Source organism: Aulostomus chinensis, chromosome 24 (genome assembly GCF_037954235.1).
Source record: "Aulostomus chinensis isolate RoL2024-O1b breed Wild chromosome 24, RoL_Achi_v1.0, whole genome shotgun sequence".
NCBI lineage: Eukaryota > Metazoa > Chordata > Actinopteri > Syngnathiformes > Aulostomidae > Aulostomus > Aulostomus chinensis.
This window is the reverse complement of record NC_141343.1, coordinates 6,976,745-6,994,531: the sequence shown is the minus strand read 5'-3', so window position 1 is coordinate 6,994,531 and position 17,787 is coordinate 6,976,745. Positions and strand designations below refer to the sequence as shown.

General features: G+C 44.8%; 2 protein-coding genes across 11 annotated transcripts in view; one reads left to right on the top strand and one right to left on the bottom strand.

The window, feature by feature from the left end:
* Window positions 1–1,777: 1,777 nt before the first annotated feature.
* slc16a13 (solute carrier family 16 member 13) lies at window positions 1,778–8,784 on the top strand. 9 transcript variants are annotated; one of them, XM_086197964.1, is made up of 10 exons: window positions 1,783–2,075; window positions 2,170–2,329; window positions 2,557–2,801; window positions 3,054–3,237; window positions 3,457–3,604; window positions 4,833–5,057; window positions 5,153–5,296; window positions 5,368–5,624; window positions 5,699–6,230; window positions 7,214–8,784. In XM_086197964.1, exons 6-10 carry the CDS (start codon window positions 4,835–4,837, stop codon window positions 7,438–7,440), a joined length of 1,383 nt encoding a protein of 460 aa, XP_086054090.1. In that variant the 5' UTR covers window positions 1,783–2,075; window positions 2,170–2,329; window positions 2,557–2,801; window positions 3,054–3,237; window positions 3,457–3,604; window positions 4,833–4,834; the 3' UTR covers window positions 7,441–8,784. The 9 variants fall into 9 exon arrangements, with proteins under 9 accessions (XP_086054096.1, XP_086054090.1, XP_086054093.1 ...); XM_086197967.1 differs by having other exon boundaries at window positions 2,170–2,300; window positions 2,557–3,237; XM_086197963.1 differs by having other exon boundaries at window positions 2,566–3,237.
* The window catches only part of acap1 (ArfGAP with coiled-coil, ankyrin repeat and PH domains 1), an 18,531-nt gene continuing 9,418 nt past the window's right edge, over window positions 8,675–17,787 (bottom strand). The window contains exons 9-23 of one of the 2 annotated variants that reach the window (XM_086197957.1): window positions 16,835–16,909; window positions 16,614–16,726; window positions 16,483–16,534; window positions 15,885–15,985; window positions 15,643–15,754; window positions 15,351–15,550; window positions 15,192–15,261; window positions 15,015–15,109; window positions 13,185–13,378; window positions 12,398–12,445; window positions 12,141–12,316; window positions 11,848–11,957; window positions 10,977–11,087; window positions 10,840–10,901; window positions 8,675–9,206 (exon numbers count right to left, since the gene is read on the bottom strand). In XM_086197957.1, coding sequence (XP_086054083.1) covers window positions 9,109–9,206; window positions 10,840–10,901; window positions 10,977–11,087; window positions 11,848–11,957; window positions 12,141–12,316; window positions 12,398–12,445; window positions 13,185–13,378; window positions 15,015–15,109; window positions 15,192–15,261; window positions 15,351–15,550; window positions 15,643–15,754; window positions 15,885–15,985; window positions 16,483–16,534; window positions 16,614–16,726; window positions 16,835–16,909 — 1,617 coding nt within the window. In that variant the 3' untranslated portion in view covers window positions 8,675–9,108. Of the gene's footprint in view, window positions 9,207–9,429; window positions 10,902–10,976; window positions 11,088–11,847; window positions 11,958–12,140; window positions 12,317–12,397; window positions 12,446–13,184; window positions 13,379–15,014; window positions 15,110–15,191; window positions 15,262–15,350; window positions 15,551–15,642; window positions 15,755–15,884; window positions 15,986–16,482; window positions 16,535–16,613; window positions 16,727–16,834; window positions 16,910–17,787 lie in introns of those variants that run through there. The other variant, XM_086197956.1, reaches the window with a different exon arrangement.

The following is a 17,787-nucleotide window of genomic DNA, read 5'->3' as shown; positions in this document are numbered from 1 at the left end:
TTGTGGCTCGCTGGGCTCATTGTCCGAGCTCCGCAGACAAACATTGGAAGTTTGACGGGACTTTCCAATTGTCACCCCCCCCCACACACACACACACACACACACAAAATTATAAAACCAATGGACCAGCAGAATGGATGAACCTGCTACACCCTGCTGTCATGCATCAGTCTCCAGAAAAGGGATTTTCCCACATGAATTGTAAAAGTGAGTTGTTTTTTTTTAAATAAAAATCTCACTTTTAGAATTATATTTTATTTGGGAGCAGGAAAATGTTATGGATATTTATACAAAGTTTGAATGTTGGAGCTGATTGGCAAATCCAGCAAAAAAAAACTACAATAAAATGCTTTTAACCACCATACATGCCAGAATTAACAGCGTTTATTACCACATTAAACAGCAATAAATACTGTAACTTGCACTGAAACTTCTCCTGGGGGGGGGGGGGGTGTTGTGTGGTCTCCCTCTAGTGTTTGAACTGCGGACCCTCATGAAGCTGCTCACCGCCTTTTGCATTATTTGTAATTTCATACAGAATGAGAACTAAATTTCTTCCTTCTACTCGCACCGGTGATTACTGAAGGAATGTTTGCAGTAGTTTTGAGAATGAGGAAGTCTTTCAATGTGTAGTGTTGTTTTAAGGCAGGCTAAAAAAAAAAAAAAAAAATACAAAGAATGCTAAAAAAGGAAAAAAAAAACAACTAAAAATGATGTTTGTGCGTGTGTGAGGAAATGACACCAACATGAGGTGATGAGGAAGCTGAAGCAGGTGCAGTGATCGTGTTCGGGGAATTCAAAACGTAGCAGCTGATAAAACAAACACTCAAAAATAGATCGAGATGTGGTTTTGCTGTTTTCTTGCTAATATGCTAAAGAAAATGAGCCGAGTGAGATGTTGAAACTAAAAAGCCACACATTACAGGAGGGGAGCCTGCAGACGATGGAAAAGAACCATCCATCCATCTTCTACACCGTTTAAGGGTCATGGGGGTGGAGCCTATCCCGGCTGACATTGGGCGAGAGGCTGGGTTCACCCTGGACGGGTCACCAGTACATCAGGAGCATTTAGGGGTTCAGTACCTTGCTCAAGGGTACATTGACATGGTCAGCGGGGGAACTGAGGATCGAACCAGCAACCCTTCGGTTGCTAGACGACCAGTGTACCTCTGAGCCATGCCAGCCTATGGAAAGGAACAGGCTAAACTCAACTGGCCCACGCGCACGCACACACACACACACACACACACACACACATTACCAAGACAATCATGAAGATTAGTGGAAAACTCACAATAGAAGACAGAAAATTAGAAATAAATGACTAGAAAGGTCATGAAAAAATTATTTTGAAAAATTCCCACCCAGAATTATTCTTTAACATGGCACATTTTCTTATAAATAATAATATCACAATAACATTGCTAATCTAAATTTTAACCCACCGTAGCTCGCTGTTTCTTATCCCCTTGATTATCTCTCCCTACCTATGACCCCAATGACCTCGTAGATGATATAAATACAAGAAAACGGTGGGAAACGGCAACATGGCCGCTGTGTCAAGCGGGAGTTTCTTGCGGTGGGCGTGTCCTCAAGGTAACAACGACAGGTGACTCCGGAAGCCACGACCACTTCTTTTAACGACTGTTGTCAAAGGCGTTATACTCCTTTGCTGACTTGTTTTCTGCCGACGTGATAAATAATAATAATAATAAAAAGATTGAATTCCTGATGAAGTTATGTCACGTTGGCTGGTTATTTCTGGATGTCGCGTCGTTAGAAGTGCGCAGGCGCGGACCGTCTCTGTGGCGACGGTTGAACTTTTCGCCTGCGGCTCTCGGCGGCACTCCCGCGGTCAGCTGGTGGTTGTTTTGTGAGGTGACGTTCGAACACATGCTGCCCCGGAGGGAGCTGGACGGACGCGGTCGCCGGGTGAGCGCGATCATACGGGATATCTGTGTCGAGCAGCGTCCGGCTGGTCCTGAGTAACGTTACCAGGAGGCTTTGTAACGGTTAATAATTAATAATTACGTCGCCGATTTCCGTTGAAGCTTCCACAATTATCGCACATAATTGTGAGTTCAAACCAAAAACCCATGGCGACACGTCACGCGTGTTGTATTGTCGCTGTTAATTGAATTTTCTCTTTTGTTTTCGCTTTCATTGCAGCTGGTAAGGACAACCAGGGCGCATGCGCAGCGGAACAATAATTCCCACATGGAGAGTTTCCAGTGTTTGCTGCGGTCCGCAGACCTGTCCCCGACCCTGAGACCATGAGAGGAGCCCAGCAGGAGCAGCAGGTGCTCACACACACACCCTGGCGTTTGCGGTAAGACTACAACCTCTACACACCCCTCGAGTCTAGCCTCCCAACATGAGGTTGAATGGTTTTTCCTGGCGTGTTTTAATAAGTCTTGTTTTTGACCTGTGAACCGAGCAGTGACCTGAACATCTCCCGCAAACAAAAGAAGGAATTCAAGTTAGGAGCGAGGATGTGACGTAGAACAGTTGTTAAGTTGGTTTTAATCCGCTGAGCTGGGTGCTTTCTCCCTGTAGGAACTGTAGGAATGACCTTTGACCTCCATGTACCGCCTGACCTTTCCCCCAGCTGCATAGCAAGGCGAGAGGGGTAGCAGACAAATGTTGCTTGCTAGTGTTGTGGGTCAGATTCTGGACCGTCAGGATCAAATGTTTTTGGGATGCCGAACCAGGTGATGCGCCAGTTTGGACATCAGGATGGATGCCGACCTTCCTGCTGTCACCGAGATTTGCTCATGTCAACATGAACGTGACCAAAACAAGTAACTATGAAATTCATGTTATGTGCATATTGGAAAAAACACATGTAAAACTAGTGAATTAAAACAAACAAACACATTTTGATCATCTTTTGAAAAAACGAATGACTGAAAGTCGGCCTAGTTTACTTACCGGTCACATCAGTTTCAAAATGGCCGATATCAGCTGATAGCGTTACATCAGGTTTCCTGAGTCCAACCTGAAACCGCAGCGCTACGTCATTTTTATTTTTTATTTTTTTACTTCTTCAAAAGTGGAAGCTGACGTCACATGATCAAGAGTTGTGGGCGTCGCTGTAGAAACGAAGATCTTCCTCCAGATTTAGACGGAAGAAAACCACAACGTCTGATCTCCCAGCTGTTTCTTCTCCAGCTGTTTGTCACTCAGAACATCCTAAATAAAACACCGCCGACAGTTACAGATGCGGTAATTCACGGCGTGAGTAAATGTTTTCGCTAACCGAAGCAATTAGTTGATGAAAGAGTTGTGGACGATAAATACTTGATCGTTAAAGCCCCCCCCCCCCCCCTCCCCAAAAAAAAAGTTTTATAGGAGAAATGTCATTAATTTAAAAAAAAGGTAGCAGTTCTCCCTATTGGCAGCCCTTTTGTTAACTTGAGAACCTTCTTGTCCTGCTCCGACCTCCTCCTCTCACAGGTAATTTCAGGTTTGCAGCAGAACGGCCGAACCGGTTCCAGTCTTTGCTACGCCTCAGTCGTCTGTCAGCTTCCTGTAATTCCTGGAGCCTGGACGTGAGCAGCGAGGCTTCAGGAAGGGAAGCGGGAACCTTGGCGCTGCAGCTCAGGTTGAGCAAGGGGAGGGAGCTAAACATGCTCTCATGATAGTTGGTGAAGAAGCAGCTGATATCTGTTCCTCCTGCAGCAACTCCTTTTTTTTTGTTTTTGTTTTAGTCTCCGAGGGTGAAATGAGGCGTCATGTGACGAGCTTGTTGCTGTCGGCAACACTGAAAGTGGTTGAAGATTAATTAGAACGCTGTAGCATCGCAGCACAAATGTGTTTTTATGAGTTTCAAATGGGCCGTTAGAGGGAACTTAAGCTGGGGATCTTAACCTTTGAGATGCCCCGCCTACTTTTAACAGGTCATTAAAAAAACAACAACACTCTTTTAAAGATGGGAACCATGTAATTAAATAAATATGATAAAAGTAACCGGGGTTTAAAACAGAATGTTAAACTTGTACATTGTAGTTCGCTTGTTAACACCGATGGTGTTTGAAGACAGATTTTGTAGAACAAATAATTTGAATGTTTCATAAGCTTCATATGGTTTGGATATGTACTTATTTTACACAGATATATATATATATATATATATATATATATTTTTTTTTTTTTTACAAGAAATAATGACTCTGTCAAAAAGTGAACCAGTCATAGGTCCGAGGCCAGTGGTTGAGAAACCCTGAATGGTTCACCACTGGTAGTAAATCATTGGGGACCGTGTAAATTGTCCAACATATATTTGCATGATGGTGTAAATGTGGTCAAGTGTCCTATTTAACACTCGTTGGTTACAGAAAAGGAAACATTAACTACTTGGACCAGAGAAACAACGAAATAACCTAAAATTAGAGGGTTTTCTGCGTAAACAGGCTGATTTTTAAATTGAATTTAAAAGTGTCGTGTTAAAAAAAAGACATGAAAAATGTAGACCTTCGGCTTCCCAGCAGAATTGATCACTGTCACGAATGTAAAAATCCAAAAGTTGTTGACTGCACCCATTTGTTATCTGTCAGTTTTGGATGCACAAATGTTGTTTCACGGCTGAGCTGCAAAGAATCAGGGGTCAAAGGTCAACTCTCACCTGTATCTTGTGCTCAAACAAAGGGCAACTTGTTCAGCAGCCTTGTCCCACTTAAATGGCGGAACTGTGAAATTCATTGGCCAGCGTGGAGTTAATGATTACCTCCCACAGCGTCGAACGACACGAGGCCTCCGTGTCACCGACTCTCCTCCAAACTCTCAATCTGCTGAGTCATATTTTTTTGGTTTTTCATGCTTTGTCGCTGCAGTCATGACTAGCCTCAAAGCCAAAGCCGAGAGAGATGATGTCCAAGGTCCAGACGGAGGCTGGGGCTGGGTTCTGGTGGGGGCCCTGTTTGTCAGCACCAGCCTGGTCTTTGGCCTAATGCGTGGCCTGGGCATCTTCTTTGTGGAGTTTGTCCAGTACTTTGAGGAGAGCGCTCAGGCCATCTCCTGGATCTCGTCCACGGGCCTGGCGGCGCAGCAGTTCTTCAGTGAGTCACTCAAGTATGAGTCTTGTTTATTACAGCTGCAGTGACGAACGCTTCTCCAGTTTTGCCTCATAGAGACGTGTGTGTTTGTCCCGCAGGTCCGCTGGCAGCTGCGCTGTGCAATGCGTACAACACCCGCTTGGTGGTGATGACAGGAGGCTGCCTTGCTGGACTTGGCCTCATACTGGCCTCACAGGCCACCTGCCTAGTCCACCTCTACCTCACTATGGGAATCATTTCAGGTAGAAAACATTTGAGTTGACTGGACCAGACTTTTTTTTGTTGTTGCTCACGTGCTACGCCCTTCCTCCAGGGTTTGGTTGGGGGCTCGTCTTCACACCCATGGTGGCTACAGTCATGGCTAACTTCACTCGGCACCGCACCTTGGCATTAGGCCTAGCGTTCTCCAGCATCGGCATCTCCTCCTTCGCCTTCAACCCACTCTTCCAGCTGTTGGTGGAGCTGTACGCTTGGCGTGGGGCTTTGCTGATTCTAGGGGGTCTTAGCCTTAACATCATAGCCTGCGGGGCTCTTATCCGTCCACAGAAACGATCTAAAATTCCAGCAAAGGTGCGGACAAATCATTTCGTCGCTTTTACGTGTACAGCAGTGGAATCTGTTCTCAGTGTTCTCCTCCTGTTCAGGTGGATTCTGAGTCAAAGTCTTCATGTTCTGCTGCGCTGCGGCGAGTCTCGTCCTACCTGGAGCTGTCTCTTCTCTGTGAGAGGCCTTACCTCACCTACACCATGGCCATCACTCTTCTTAACGTCGGGTACTTCGTACCGTATTTCCACCTGGTGGCCCACAGCCGACAAGCCGGCTTCTCAGAGTACCAAGCTGCCTTCGTCATGTCAGCTGCCGGTGCCACGGACATCTTAGGCCGCATCGTATCTGGCTGGTTCTCCGACCTGCGTCACTTTCGGCTGATCCATTTACTGAGCTTGTGGACGACGCTGGCTGGGCTCTTCATCATGCTTCTACCCGTCAGCTCCTTGTCCGGGTCCTACACCGCCTTGGTGGTGGTCAGCCTGCTCTACGGCTTCTGCTCAGGCGCGTTGACGTCACTGGTCTTCGCCGTGGTGCCGATGGTTACCGGCGTGGAGCGGATGATGGGAGGTCTCGGCCTTCTGCAGATGATCGAGAGCGGTGCAGGACTACTGGGGACCCCTCTGTCAGGTACGAGATTTTTAGAAATCAAAAAGTAAGACCTGGCTTAGTAGTTTTGGTTAAACAGTTGTTTCCTAAAGTGACCTAAATTAGTCAGTAAGTTCTCACACTGGAACCTAAAGTAGTCAAACATTAATCAGAGTGATCTTGGTCCACCTGACTGTGTTTGTTTCTTTCGTATACCCACCCCAACCTGGCACAATGGAGGTTAAAGAATTTATGGTGTTCTTGCATAAAAGAGTAACTAAACCCCAAACAAGTCCCCCCCCCCCCACCATAAATCCAACTTATACACGTATTTAGTCAAGCTACTGAAGTTTTAGAATATTTGAATCAGACCCATTGTGATATAAATCTACATAGCTGCTGCCCTCTACTGGTTGGAGTGTCTAATGTTTTTAATTTTGTAGAGCAGATAAAGTTGTTTTGGAGGAATTTTTCTGTTTCCCTTCTTTCACACATTCAGAACCATGTATGTAACCCAGGACGATCCGGTTTCATGCATTTCTCTTAAGTATGTACAACAGCCATATTCAGCTAGCAATCCCTAACTAGTCCTCTGTCTGTGGGATTCAATTACATAATAATGTTAACGGCATCTAGAAACAACTACATTTAATGTAAGGAGGCGTAAAAGGAAGCACCTCATTCCAAGCTTTGTCAAAGTGGAGGCCCGCTATCTTTGGCTTTGAAAACTGCTAGTTTACAGGCTCGCGTTAGCTTTGCACCTTTAGCTTTTTCATTTATGCTTCCAACATAATAAAAGTGGTCTTCACATGTGAAGAGTACTTTGCTTTTGAAAAATTTGTTCACCTGTGTTTTTTTGACAAGTTATCCAAATGAATCGTAGAAATACCACTAGCTTTTGTTTGAGGGAAGCCGCGGCTATGCTAGCTTCCTGGTTGGCCTACACACACACGCACATCTTCCCTCTCCTGACTTGAATTTTTTTTTTCTACAGATGTAACATCTAGTGTGTTCTGTTTGTTAAGGGCTTCTGAAGGACGTCACAGGCAGCTACTTAGCCTCCTTCATGGTAGCGGGGTCTTTCGTCATTCTCGGCACCTTGACCATGGCCACTTTGCCTCACTACTTCTCCCGCACCGATCCACCGTCCCCTCCAAGATGCTCCATCCAGAACAAAAGCGAAGGCCTTCAGCCCGAGTCGGAACGGATGAATAATTTACCCTCCGACGAGAACCATAAAGGAGCGGAATGATCATTATGCACAAAGAAGTGACAACCAAAGCTTCCTGAAAGTTGAAGGTTTGGACCTTCTGCTTCAAGGAGACTTCTCTTCTTCACAGCTAACCCTAGCACTGGTCTTCTCTCAGGGCTAGAGTACCCTCTCAAGTGCCTTTTCTGATGCTGCCATAGTTTTATTTTCATAAGCTATTTTGTAAACCATAAACCAAGACTGTGTATGTGTAGATAATGGCAAACAAACACAACCAATGAGCTGCTGGTTCCTAGCTAACTGATGTCAGTGTGAAATATATAACGTTAGCTTACTGATAGCGACTGAGCAGGAGAGTTTCAGTAACGGAGCTGGAGTGAAGAATCTTCCTGACAACCCACTGCCTGATTTAAAGCTACAACACTACGAGTCTTAAAACTTCCACTCAGGTTTTAAATATATTTTGTACTTGATCCAAAAACAAACAAACAAACAACAACAACAAATGTGCAATGTTTTTGTGTGTTATAACCTCCACGAAGGAGGTTTTCTTCGTTTCTCCATTAGTTGTTCCCACTAGTTATTTTAATATTTCTATCTTGTGACCACCAGGCTTAACGCTATAAAGAAGCTCCATGCCCACAATTGCTTTCCTTCAGTAGATATTTTGATGCCACAATGTAATTTGTTCCCTCAACTTAATTAATTTGTTGCCATAAAATCTTAGTTGTTCCCGCAAGTAAGTCCTATGTTTTTTGAACAGGGTTTATCTGGTAGCGTCAGAAAAGCCAACAGTATTTTTTTTCATCCTTGTATATTTTGAGGCCCTAATAAATAAATAAATAAATAAATAAGTAAGTAAGTAAGTATATAACTTGTTCCCTCAAGTAAATGAATTTATGACCATGAGATATAACCAGTTCCCTCAATTTAATAATTTTATACAGTTTGTTACTATACTAAATAGAAGTGAAAGAACAATTTGTATCTTGTGACTAATTTCTAGAGAATAAATTACGTCTAGTGGCTTCAAAAAATGTTATATTTTACAGCCTTGCATACCTTGTATCTTGCAGCCTCAAAACAAATAAGTTGAGGGAACAACATGTACATCACGGCCACTCTGGGCTCTCTAGGGCCACTCTTGTTTAGTCATGGGTTGACATGAGAAGCTTCATCATGCTGGTAGGAAGACTAAATGCTGCCCTCTGCAGGCAGACAGACATAAACGTGCTCCCAAATCTCCAAATTTACATGTGGGCGTTTGAAGACTCTGTTATTTTTATGCTGTATTTTATTGAATCATTACAGAAAGTACCTGATGTTCTTTATTTTGGACATCAGAAATAAACACCTTACGTTTAAAACTGTTTACAATTTTCTGGAGGGCATGAAATGTAACAGCAACTCTTAACGCTTACATACGTCAATAGGAAAAAGGTGGAGGAACACAAAAACCCAGAACCCGACTTCACGTTGTTACCTTCTGCCCGACACCTCAGGCTACTCTCATAAAGCTGCTCCAGTGTTTCCGCACCATTGTTCTGCTCTGACGTGTTGGTACAAAGAATTCACTGTTCGCTTCGTTTATCCCCTCTGAAGTCAACAACCCAGCTGAGCTCTGACCCAACACGTGGCAGGTAGCCAGGGTAGCCATGTGTCATGTTTTCTACATAACGTCAAGTTTTAAAGGGCCAAAGTTGCAGCTGGTTACATTTTGGGGTCTGCGCTGCGGCGTTTCAGCTTCTCTGGGTTGTTTGAAGCCATGTGGGAGAAATCTCTGAAGATGTCGTGGTACGTTTCATCACCTACAGCAGACCAGAGAAGAGATTTCAGAGGGCACATTCCATTCTGGTGGGCGGATTTTTGGGCCTAAAGCGACAAGCGTGCAACCAAAACGCACACACACAAAAAAAAAAAGAGCGTGCGCACATGCGTTTTACCTGCGTTCGCGGCAGGTGGCACACTGCGCAAGCAGTTGAGACCAGCTGGACATCTCAGCGGGACACAGTGACAAAGCACAACAAGAAGTCAAATCCTGACCAGCAGTAGACATTTATTATCAAGCAAACAAACAAGACAACAACAACAACAAAAGCGTTCCTCCGTTCCTTTACGTGCTGTGAACGGAACACAACCTTGCACGAGTATCACGAGGCCGACCCGGAGGTCGACCGTGACACGAAGCAGCTGGCGCAGAAGGACAGAACGCAAACAAAAACCTGCAGTTGAATTTAAGCTGGAGGTCTGCGGCCAAAAATTCAGATAAATTCAAACGGAACAGTCGAAAACCATATCACTATTCACAGAATAGGAAGAGAAAACTGCAAATACTGGGTTTAGCCTTACACATACACTTAAATACAAAATGATCTGTACATACTGTTCATAATCCCAAATATACAACATATCACATACGGATCTGCAGGTCTACCACATTTACAATTATATAAACCTTGCGCAACATCAACACCCACCAGTCTCTGTCGGAAAGGTTTGGCTTCTTTTTAGGTTTCGTGAGATTTTTTTGTTTTTTTTTGTTTTTAAAGTGCAGGTTAAGTGTGTGTTTCAAAAGTGCAACGTGGACCCCTGAAGAAGGAAGGATGTTTCTCACAGCATTTGTTAACAGTTCCATTTGTTACGCAAGGCATTTTTCATGTGTGCAGCGATCAATAACTGTCCTTGAGAACTCTGTTCTCCTCAAGTACCCTGTGTTCTACTTAACTCACTTCTCGTTTACTGGAACAAGGTTTTACTAGGTTTCCTTTTTTCATTGTAAAGTGATACTTCACCCAAAATGTGTAGGTTTTTGGGTTTGTTTGGGGGGTTTTTTTGTTTGGGTTTTTTTTTTTGGCCTCAGGGAAAAAAAAAAAAGGTGTCTTCAGCATGTGAAGAGCTAGCCAGGTAGGTTTAGCTTGAAGCTATAATTAGCTTATTTAGCGTTAGGTGACTGTTCACAACAGCTACAGCAACAAAACAGCAAAACTGACAAAGTTATCAGTTTTTATTTTGAGGCATTATTACTGTTTTTTTGGGGGGGGGGGGGCTGTAGCAGTTGTTAGCCGTCACTAGCTTCAAGCTAAGTTTACATTGTTTGCCCTTTCTGCACTCTGGATTCACAAAGAAGTTATACTTGAGGGAGAAAAACATCTTTGTGGAAAATAAGACCCCTTTTTGTGAGTACGTGAAAGGCAAAATACACAAATATGACTTCAATATTATACATGTTTACTGGAATCCAAAAGACTTTTTGCTGGGTAAATCAAAATGTCCCTCCCCTGTGCTTGCAAATGAAAACTTTCTATTCCCACTTATCGTTTTGCGCTCCCAGAGCCCAGCCGCTTATGTGGTTCTTTAAAGCCTGAAGGCTCTTCCTTGTGTGGCCCAGCCCACTTCCTGTCCCGCTTAATAAACCCCCAGATCCCTGCCCCCCGGAGTGACCTGATTGGCCAAATGCCTCGTCCATCTCCCGCATCTCCTTGTTCATCTTGGCGATCCGCAACCTGGAGGACAGTGAGAGAGCCGTTAGAAGAATCTGGTTTTCACACCATCGGGTTTCTACCGTCTCAAACACTTACAGAGTGACAATGTCAGCGTTGGCATTGTCCACAGCGATGGTTATGGGGTCTTTCTGGTTCTTGTCTCTGGCGTTATAGTCCGCCCCACGCTTCAAGAAGAGACACACCAATCTGGAACACACAACTTAGGTGTAGAGCCATACTAGGGACTCCCAGCTGTTGTAAAGATCTGGACTCATCTCTGGTGTGTCAATGTAGACCATGACAGTTACATGTGATCTGCGTTGACTTGTTTCCAAAATGTAACCTGGCCTTTTGTCTGTTTGTTTTTGAGTGGATAGTCGTAGCGCCACCTGGTGGCAACAGGAAATTACACTTTTTAAAAATTTTTATTTCCACTTTGATGAGTTCTTCCAATGGTGCCATCCACATCCACAAATGTGGTCCATGTGGTTGGATCTTTTTAAAACCTTCACACTGAAGGATGCGAAGGCCTGCTCTTGGCTCGTAGTCTGATGTCACTTAGCTTCATAATGCGTCAGGGCACTGCAGCCGATGCAGGCTGCAGGATTTCATCAGGTCTTAAAAATGGAAACCGTTAGGAAGTTATGGTCAATTTGTTAGCGGGGAGGGGGGCGCAAGAGTAGAAATATCCTTCATTGTCATTTTCACTTACGGACTTCCACACATAAGAAAACAAGAAATTTAATTTCCCTAATAAGGCAATCAAATCATGCAAGTGATACGGAAGCACCTCACCAGTCTAGTCGTGTTCCTTCACAGTGCCAGTGGAACAGGTCTGACATGTTAGAACCAACGTTTTCTTGATGTTCTTCCTGTCTGTCCTCTGGATTTCCTGCCTGTACTATCGATGTGTGTGTGTGTGTGTGTGTGTGTGTGTGTGTGTGTGTGTGTGTGTGTGTGTGCGTACCCAGTGTGACCCAGGATAGTGGCGTGATGCAGGGGTCCTCTCCCGTTATTGTCAACCTGGTTGACATTGGCGCCGTTCTGCAGCAGGAACTCACAGGCTGCCAGGGCGTTCTGATCAGGAAGCACCAGAAACACACGTACATATTGACCACATGGCGTCACCCGATGTTTTCTTTCGGTTCTTTGGTTTAGCTTATGTGCCACTGGAAATTTTTGGAAAAATCCAAAACTCAATGAAAATCAGTTCTGACATGATGGACTAAAGAGGAGGGATAGCGCGGCGGTTCTCCTCACCGCTGAGACAGCCTGGATCAGCGGCGTGCTGGACTCTTCGGACACGTTGACCCAGTTGACGTCAGCTCCGTGGGCCAAAGCATCAGCCATGACAGGGAAGTTCTGCAAGGCTGCAGAACGGTACAGCAGCGCCCCGGGATGAAGGCCGCTCAGATCCTCGTCGTCCTCGTTCATATCTGAGGTTTTCAGAGGGTAAACTTGTGTTCTAGAGCTGGTTTGCAGATCTTGGCTTTGCGTTTGAGTGCGTTTTAAATCACCTTTATGAACGTCGGTGTTCTTTTGGGGAGGGTCGGAGGGGCTCAGTCCTGAGGAGGGAGAGAGTGAGACATTTACTGGTTTGTCCTGGCAACATCTCCCACCAGTGCTACCTGCTGCTTTCAGGTACAAGCTAGCTCAGGGGAATTTTCAGTTCAGACACTGTCGGGTGGAAAAAGAAAGAAGAGAATCTTCATGGAAGAAGCTACTAAGAGAAAGACGAGACCTGTACCTAGCTAGTCCCTGTTTGGTGTAATGCTAACTGTTAGCAACTTCATTTTAGCACGCATAGATTTGCTTTGGGTCCAGACTGATTGTTGCAGTAATGAGATTAGCTAGAATCAGGAAGTACGTCACAGGAGAACCTCGTGGTAAAACATTAGCCAGGATAGATCGTTTGTTTGTAAACTGCCATTGTGAATTAATCAAGTTGTGTTATCTGACTTGGCTCAGCTGGCTTTCAGTTTAAATGACCTGATTAACTCTCAAAGTAGCCAGCAGTTCTTTGTCTACATTTGTGACTTTCTGTCACTGTGTTGTTGTTTATATCTGATGTGGATTTAAAAATGTGCGTTGAGATGAATGTTTGTTTCTGTCCCAGCCAAAATCTGTTACTTCCCTTTTTCAATCCTGTCAGGAGCGTGGTACTCTGCTAATTCCCATTTTCACAGATTCGAATGTTCTGTAGTTTACAGCTTCTTCCAGCAGAGGTTGCTGCTGCTCAGCAAAACCACATACCTCTCCTGTGACTGCTCATGCAACAGTCCTGGTTCAGGGTCAGGGGCTTACCCATGGCTCGAGGCAGAGTGGCTCGATTGGGTTTGGGTTTCAGCGGCGGTCTTTGTGCGGTTCGGTCCTGTGTGGCCGCGCGGTTCCTCCTGGCGCTGGATCGTCTCAGCAGGGGGTTCCTACCGGTCTCAGGCAACTTGTGGATAAACTTCTTCTCCACGTACTTTGACCTGATCCAAGACTCCTTGTCTCCTCTAGGTGATAGAAATGTCAACCAATACGAGAGAGGGCGCCATTTTGTGAGTCATGGCGGCGTGGTGGTACACGTTTAGCTTCATTTGCTACAGCAATGAGATAAGAATGTGTGACAGTCTCTAAAATCAACTCAAAGAAGCTTCTTTAGCATTCACAGCGCACGCGAGCTTCCTACAGCTTTAAACATGCATTCAATTCCATGCTTGCAAAAAAGCACAAAGAGGATTTATCGCAGCAACGTAAAGTCAGACAGGACAAGACGGTGAGCTCGTGTTGCAGAAAGCACGGGGGTTATTTTCAGACACGCCACAGGAACCATCTGTGTAATGCATACCTGTGGCACTTCTTGTCAGCTGCCACTCAACTGAGAGAAGAGGAAGTAGAGAAGTGTGTGTGTGTGTGTTAAGGGGGGGTGATCGCTTGTCAAGCACACAAATCTTTGCTCAGGTTACAGTTTTAGAACTTGTCAGCTGATATTCACTCGTACGTTTTCACAAGTGAGTCAATCTGCCCACCATTTGCAGGTTCAGTTCCGTTTAAAACAGAGCGGCGGCGGCGGCGGCGGCGGCGGCGGGGAAGTCGACATTCAGCTTCTTCATACAACAGCATGAGGAAGAGACCTTTTAATTCGCAGTTCCAAAAAAAAAAAAAATGATGGAACATTTTCTGCTTGTGTAGTCACCCCCCCCATGATTGAAATAAATACATTAAAGCCAAATGCATCCCGCATCCTGACTTCTACACAACAGTCATTTTTCTGTTGAAAAGTATCGCAAACCTTCAGAAAAATGGATGTTTTTGTGAATTTTACCCCAAATTTGAGCAAACCCTTGATTTGTTCTTCGCCATCGTGCACATGAACCGCATTAGCACAGTCATGCAAATGTGAGAAGTTGGTCTCTCTGACTCTCGTCCTCCTGTCTGACGACATTATGATTTCCTCATGGATTCAGTCAGTATAAATACTTGCGTGGAAGCCAGTAGGTTAAACGTTAGCTCAAGAATGATCAAAAATGTTCGCCCCTTTTTTGCATATCATTTATCTTTTGGGACAGAGGCCCTTCGTCTCCTACTCAAACATTACATGGCTTCAAGTCTAAATCAATCCAATATCCATTCTAGCAGGAGCAAGGTGTTTGTTTTTCTGTTTTTTACTCCAAAACGGGAGTTAAATCCACAAAAATCTTCCATTAAAAAAAGAGCGAGAATGAGCCGTAAAACTTTTTTTGTTGTTGTTGCTTGCATGGTCTTTTTTTTTTGTTTTTTTTGTTCAATCTTTCATTATTGTTCTTTTAATGAAATGCTTCAAAATTTATATCCTAATATGTTGGAGCGTTTGTGTGGGAGTGGGTGTGTCTGGTGGGGGATCGGTGAGAGTAGAACCAGGTGTTGAGTACAGATGAGTGACGCTCTGCTGTCTGTGAGAAGCCGAGCTGTTTCAGTGACGGGGTGAAGCTACATCTTGTTATTGTGTGCGAGCAGGGTGTTTTTCTCCGTCTGGCAAAATGAGTCGTTTCTTAGCAAGCTGAGCGATGACATCACCGGGGTTATTTTTGGCCAAGAACAGAAGACGACATACAGCTGTTGTCACTGGCCGACTCCGGCGAAAACTTAAATCTTTGATTGTGTTTGTACCTGGGACTGGAGGGGTGGGGCTTCTTGATGGTGATCTCATCAATCCGAGCCTCGTAGATCCTGTTGATTATTGTGTTGCCTAACTCGCGCATCAACTGCAGCAAGAAAAGAGATTCAAAAGCATTAAAACACAGATTTATCACCTTGGCTAATGATGAATTTAAAGGGTTAAAGTACCTTGACCAGCTCGGGCTCCCAGGAATCAAGAGTGAGCGAACGCACTTTAGAGAAATGGACCCCCAGACTCCTGTTAGAGAGGGAAACTATTGAAGCTCAGCCTCAAAACGTGTGTGTGTGTGTGTGTGTGTGTGTGTGTGTGTGTGTGTGTGTGTATACCTGTGTATCCCAGAGCAGATGATGCAGAGTGTGATGCCCAGGTTGATAGAGGCCCAGTCTGGACCTGGTTCTCCACAGTCGCAGCACTGCCGGTTCCCTGGGATGGCCTGAACTTCGTCCAGAGCCTTGACTCCCTCTTTCTCCTGATCCACGACTCCTCCCGCTAAAGTGCTCGCTGACACGGAGCTGCATCGTGGCCTCTAATGACACAAAAGCGGAAACGTAGAAACAACCACTTCTGTATCTCATCTGTTTCGACTTTTCGAGAACGGGGGCAGGCGCGCGTTCTCACCGGGCTGTGTACGTCTTCTCTGCACTCCTGGAAAGCCGAGGCGATGCTGTTCTGGACGGCGCTGATCCACGCTTGCTGCTGTCTTTCTGAGTCGGCCTGCAGCAAACAGCACCTACACAAACCAAGAAAACACACAGGTACGATCACACTCGGGTTCTTCAGAGCCCAGCTCGTCTAGTCAGTGCTCTCCACAACACCTCTCAGACACGTAGGCACGACCTCCTGAATGCGTTCACACTCACTTTGACGGTGACACCACTTCAAAGCAGAATCGTCTCTCATTTTCAGTGCTGGGCTTGACGGTGCAGAGACGCAAGTCCTCCACCACAACGGTGGGCTGGTCCTGATGGTGATGCAGATCAGAAACACCGACACACGTGTCAGCACATTTGAGTTTCCACATATGTATACATTTGGCTACTCTAGTCCGATATGCGATTCCCTTTACGGAATTTCTTCGGCTTCGACACAAACGTCCACTGGGATGCACGGATGAACGTCATATTTTGGTGGTTAACAGGTCACCGTCACCTTAACTCGACACTTAAATCTCTGGAACGCTTTGAGTGAATTTCTTCCAAATTTGGCGCAGGCGTCCACCGGGACAAAGGATTAACTGAAAATATCTTGGTGGTCAAAGGTCACTGTGACCTCATGATTAGGATATCTCTCGAACCTTTAGAGGGAATTTCGGGCGCAAACATCAACTGCGGCTTGAGAATGACCCGAAAAGATTCTGGCGGTCAAGGTCGAAGTCACTGTGACAGGCACACAACTGCACGACAATATTTCTCATTCGAAAAGCGAATGCATTTTTAAGAACGATTGTTTATAATGTACCTTGAATTTCTTCTGATACACCAGCTGATTTTTCTGAACTGAAAACCAGCGCCTGAGGTGGAGAAAGAAGAAATTTACCAACTACATTCAATATTCTGGAATGTTCTTGGTCAGACGGAGACAAACGGCACCTGCTCCAGGTCTTAAAGGCGTTGCTGGCTCTCTTGTACAGGTAGCCTTCCATGGCGATTCCATTAGCAGCGTCAGTGTTGCCATCAATGATTGAGTCATCGTACGAAATATCCTGCGGATCGTCCAGAAACGCAGATGTGAAAGATTAAGCGGAAATTGATCTTGAAGAGGTCTGATTTTTGTAACTTTTTGGAAGGATCAGCGTTTTGACAGTGTCCACCTTCTTCTTGATGGCAGCATGTCTTTGCTCCATGTCCCTCTTCTCCCTGGCAGAGTTCAGGACGAACTGAGTGTGCTGTTAAAAAAAAGAAAAACGCACGTAAACACTGACTCCTTTGTCTTCTGGGTGAACAGCGGAAATTAACAGCTGAAATGCTCCATGTACAATCAAGTCATTTATTAAATGATTTGTGGTTTTAGCTCTGCCAAACTGATGATTTAAGCATTGATTTGTCACATCAGGACCCTCCTGCAGGCGAAATACCAACACTGGAGCTTAATGGAAGTTCGATGAAATGTATTAGGTGACAATCGGACCAAAGACTGAACCCAGACGTGGAACAGCAACATTTAAGAGTTGTTTTCAAATTCTCAGGAAGAAGTTTGCACGAACCAAACATTTCTCTCTTCCTGTTCTTTTAATTCTGGTTTATTCTAGCGCTGCAATAGACAAATGAACAACTTTCCCCACTTTCCTTTTCCTTTCCTCGAAAGTCTATTAGATTCTTTTAGTGAATGAGAAGAAAAATAAACATGATAAAGGAAGTTTATCCCTCCCGCAGTCTTCTCTTCTCAGGAAACAGGAATTAGGAAGTGCAGAACTTCTTCCCACATCCTGTCCCAAAGGGACAAACAACGCCTTCTTGTTTAAAAAAAAAAAAAGAAGAAAAAGCTTAATGTATTATTCTTCCTCAGTGTCTGTCCCTCTCACCCTTCTCAACATTTCCTGTTGAAACAGACAGAAGTTTGTTATGGTTTGATTTGGCCAGTAAACGCTGACAAATTCATTTCCTGCTTGGAATTCTTTTCATGTAATTCTCTTTTAATACTGCTGATGTGCAGGGTTCTCTCTCTCTCTCTCTCACACGCACACACACACACACACACACACACACACACACACACACACACACACACACACACACACACACACACACACACACAGCCATGTGA

Coding starts and splice junctions, on each gene's coding strand:
- slc16a13 (XM_086197971.1), top strand. CDS start 4,835: ATGACTAGCCTCAAAGCCAAAGCCGAGAGAGATGATGTCCAAGGTCCA. Junction 5,297..5,367: donor CACTATGGGAATCATTTCAG/GTAGAAAACATT, acceptor CCCTTCCTCCAG/GGTTTGGTTGGGGGCTCGTC. Junction 6,231..7,213: donor ACTGGGGACCCCTCTGTCAG/GTACGAGATTTT, acceptor CTGTTTGTTAAG/GGCTTCTGAAGGACGTCACA.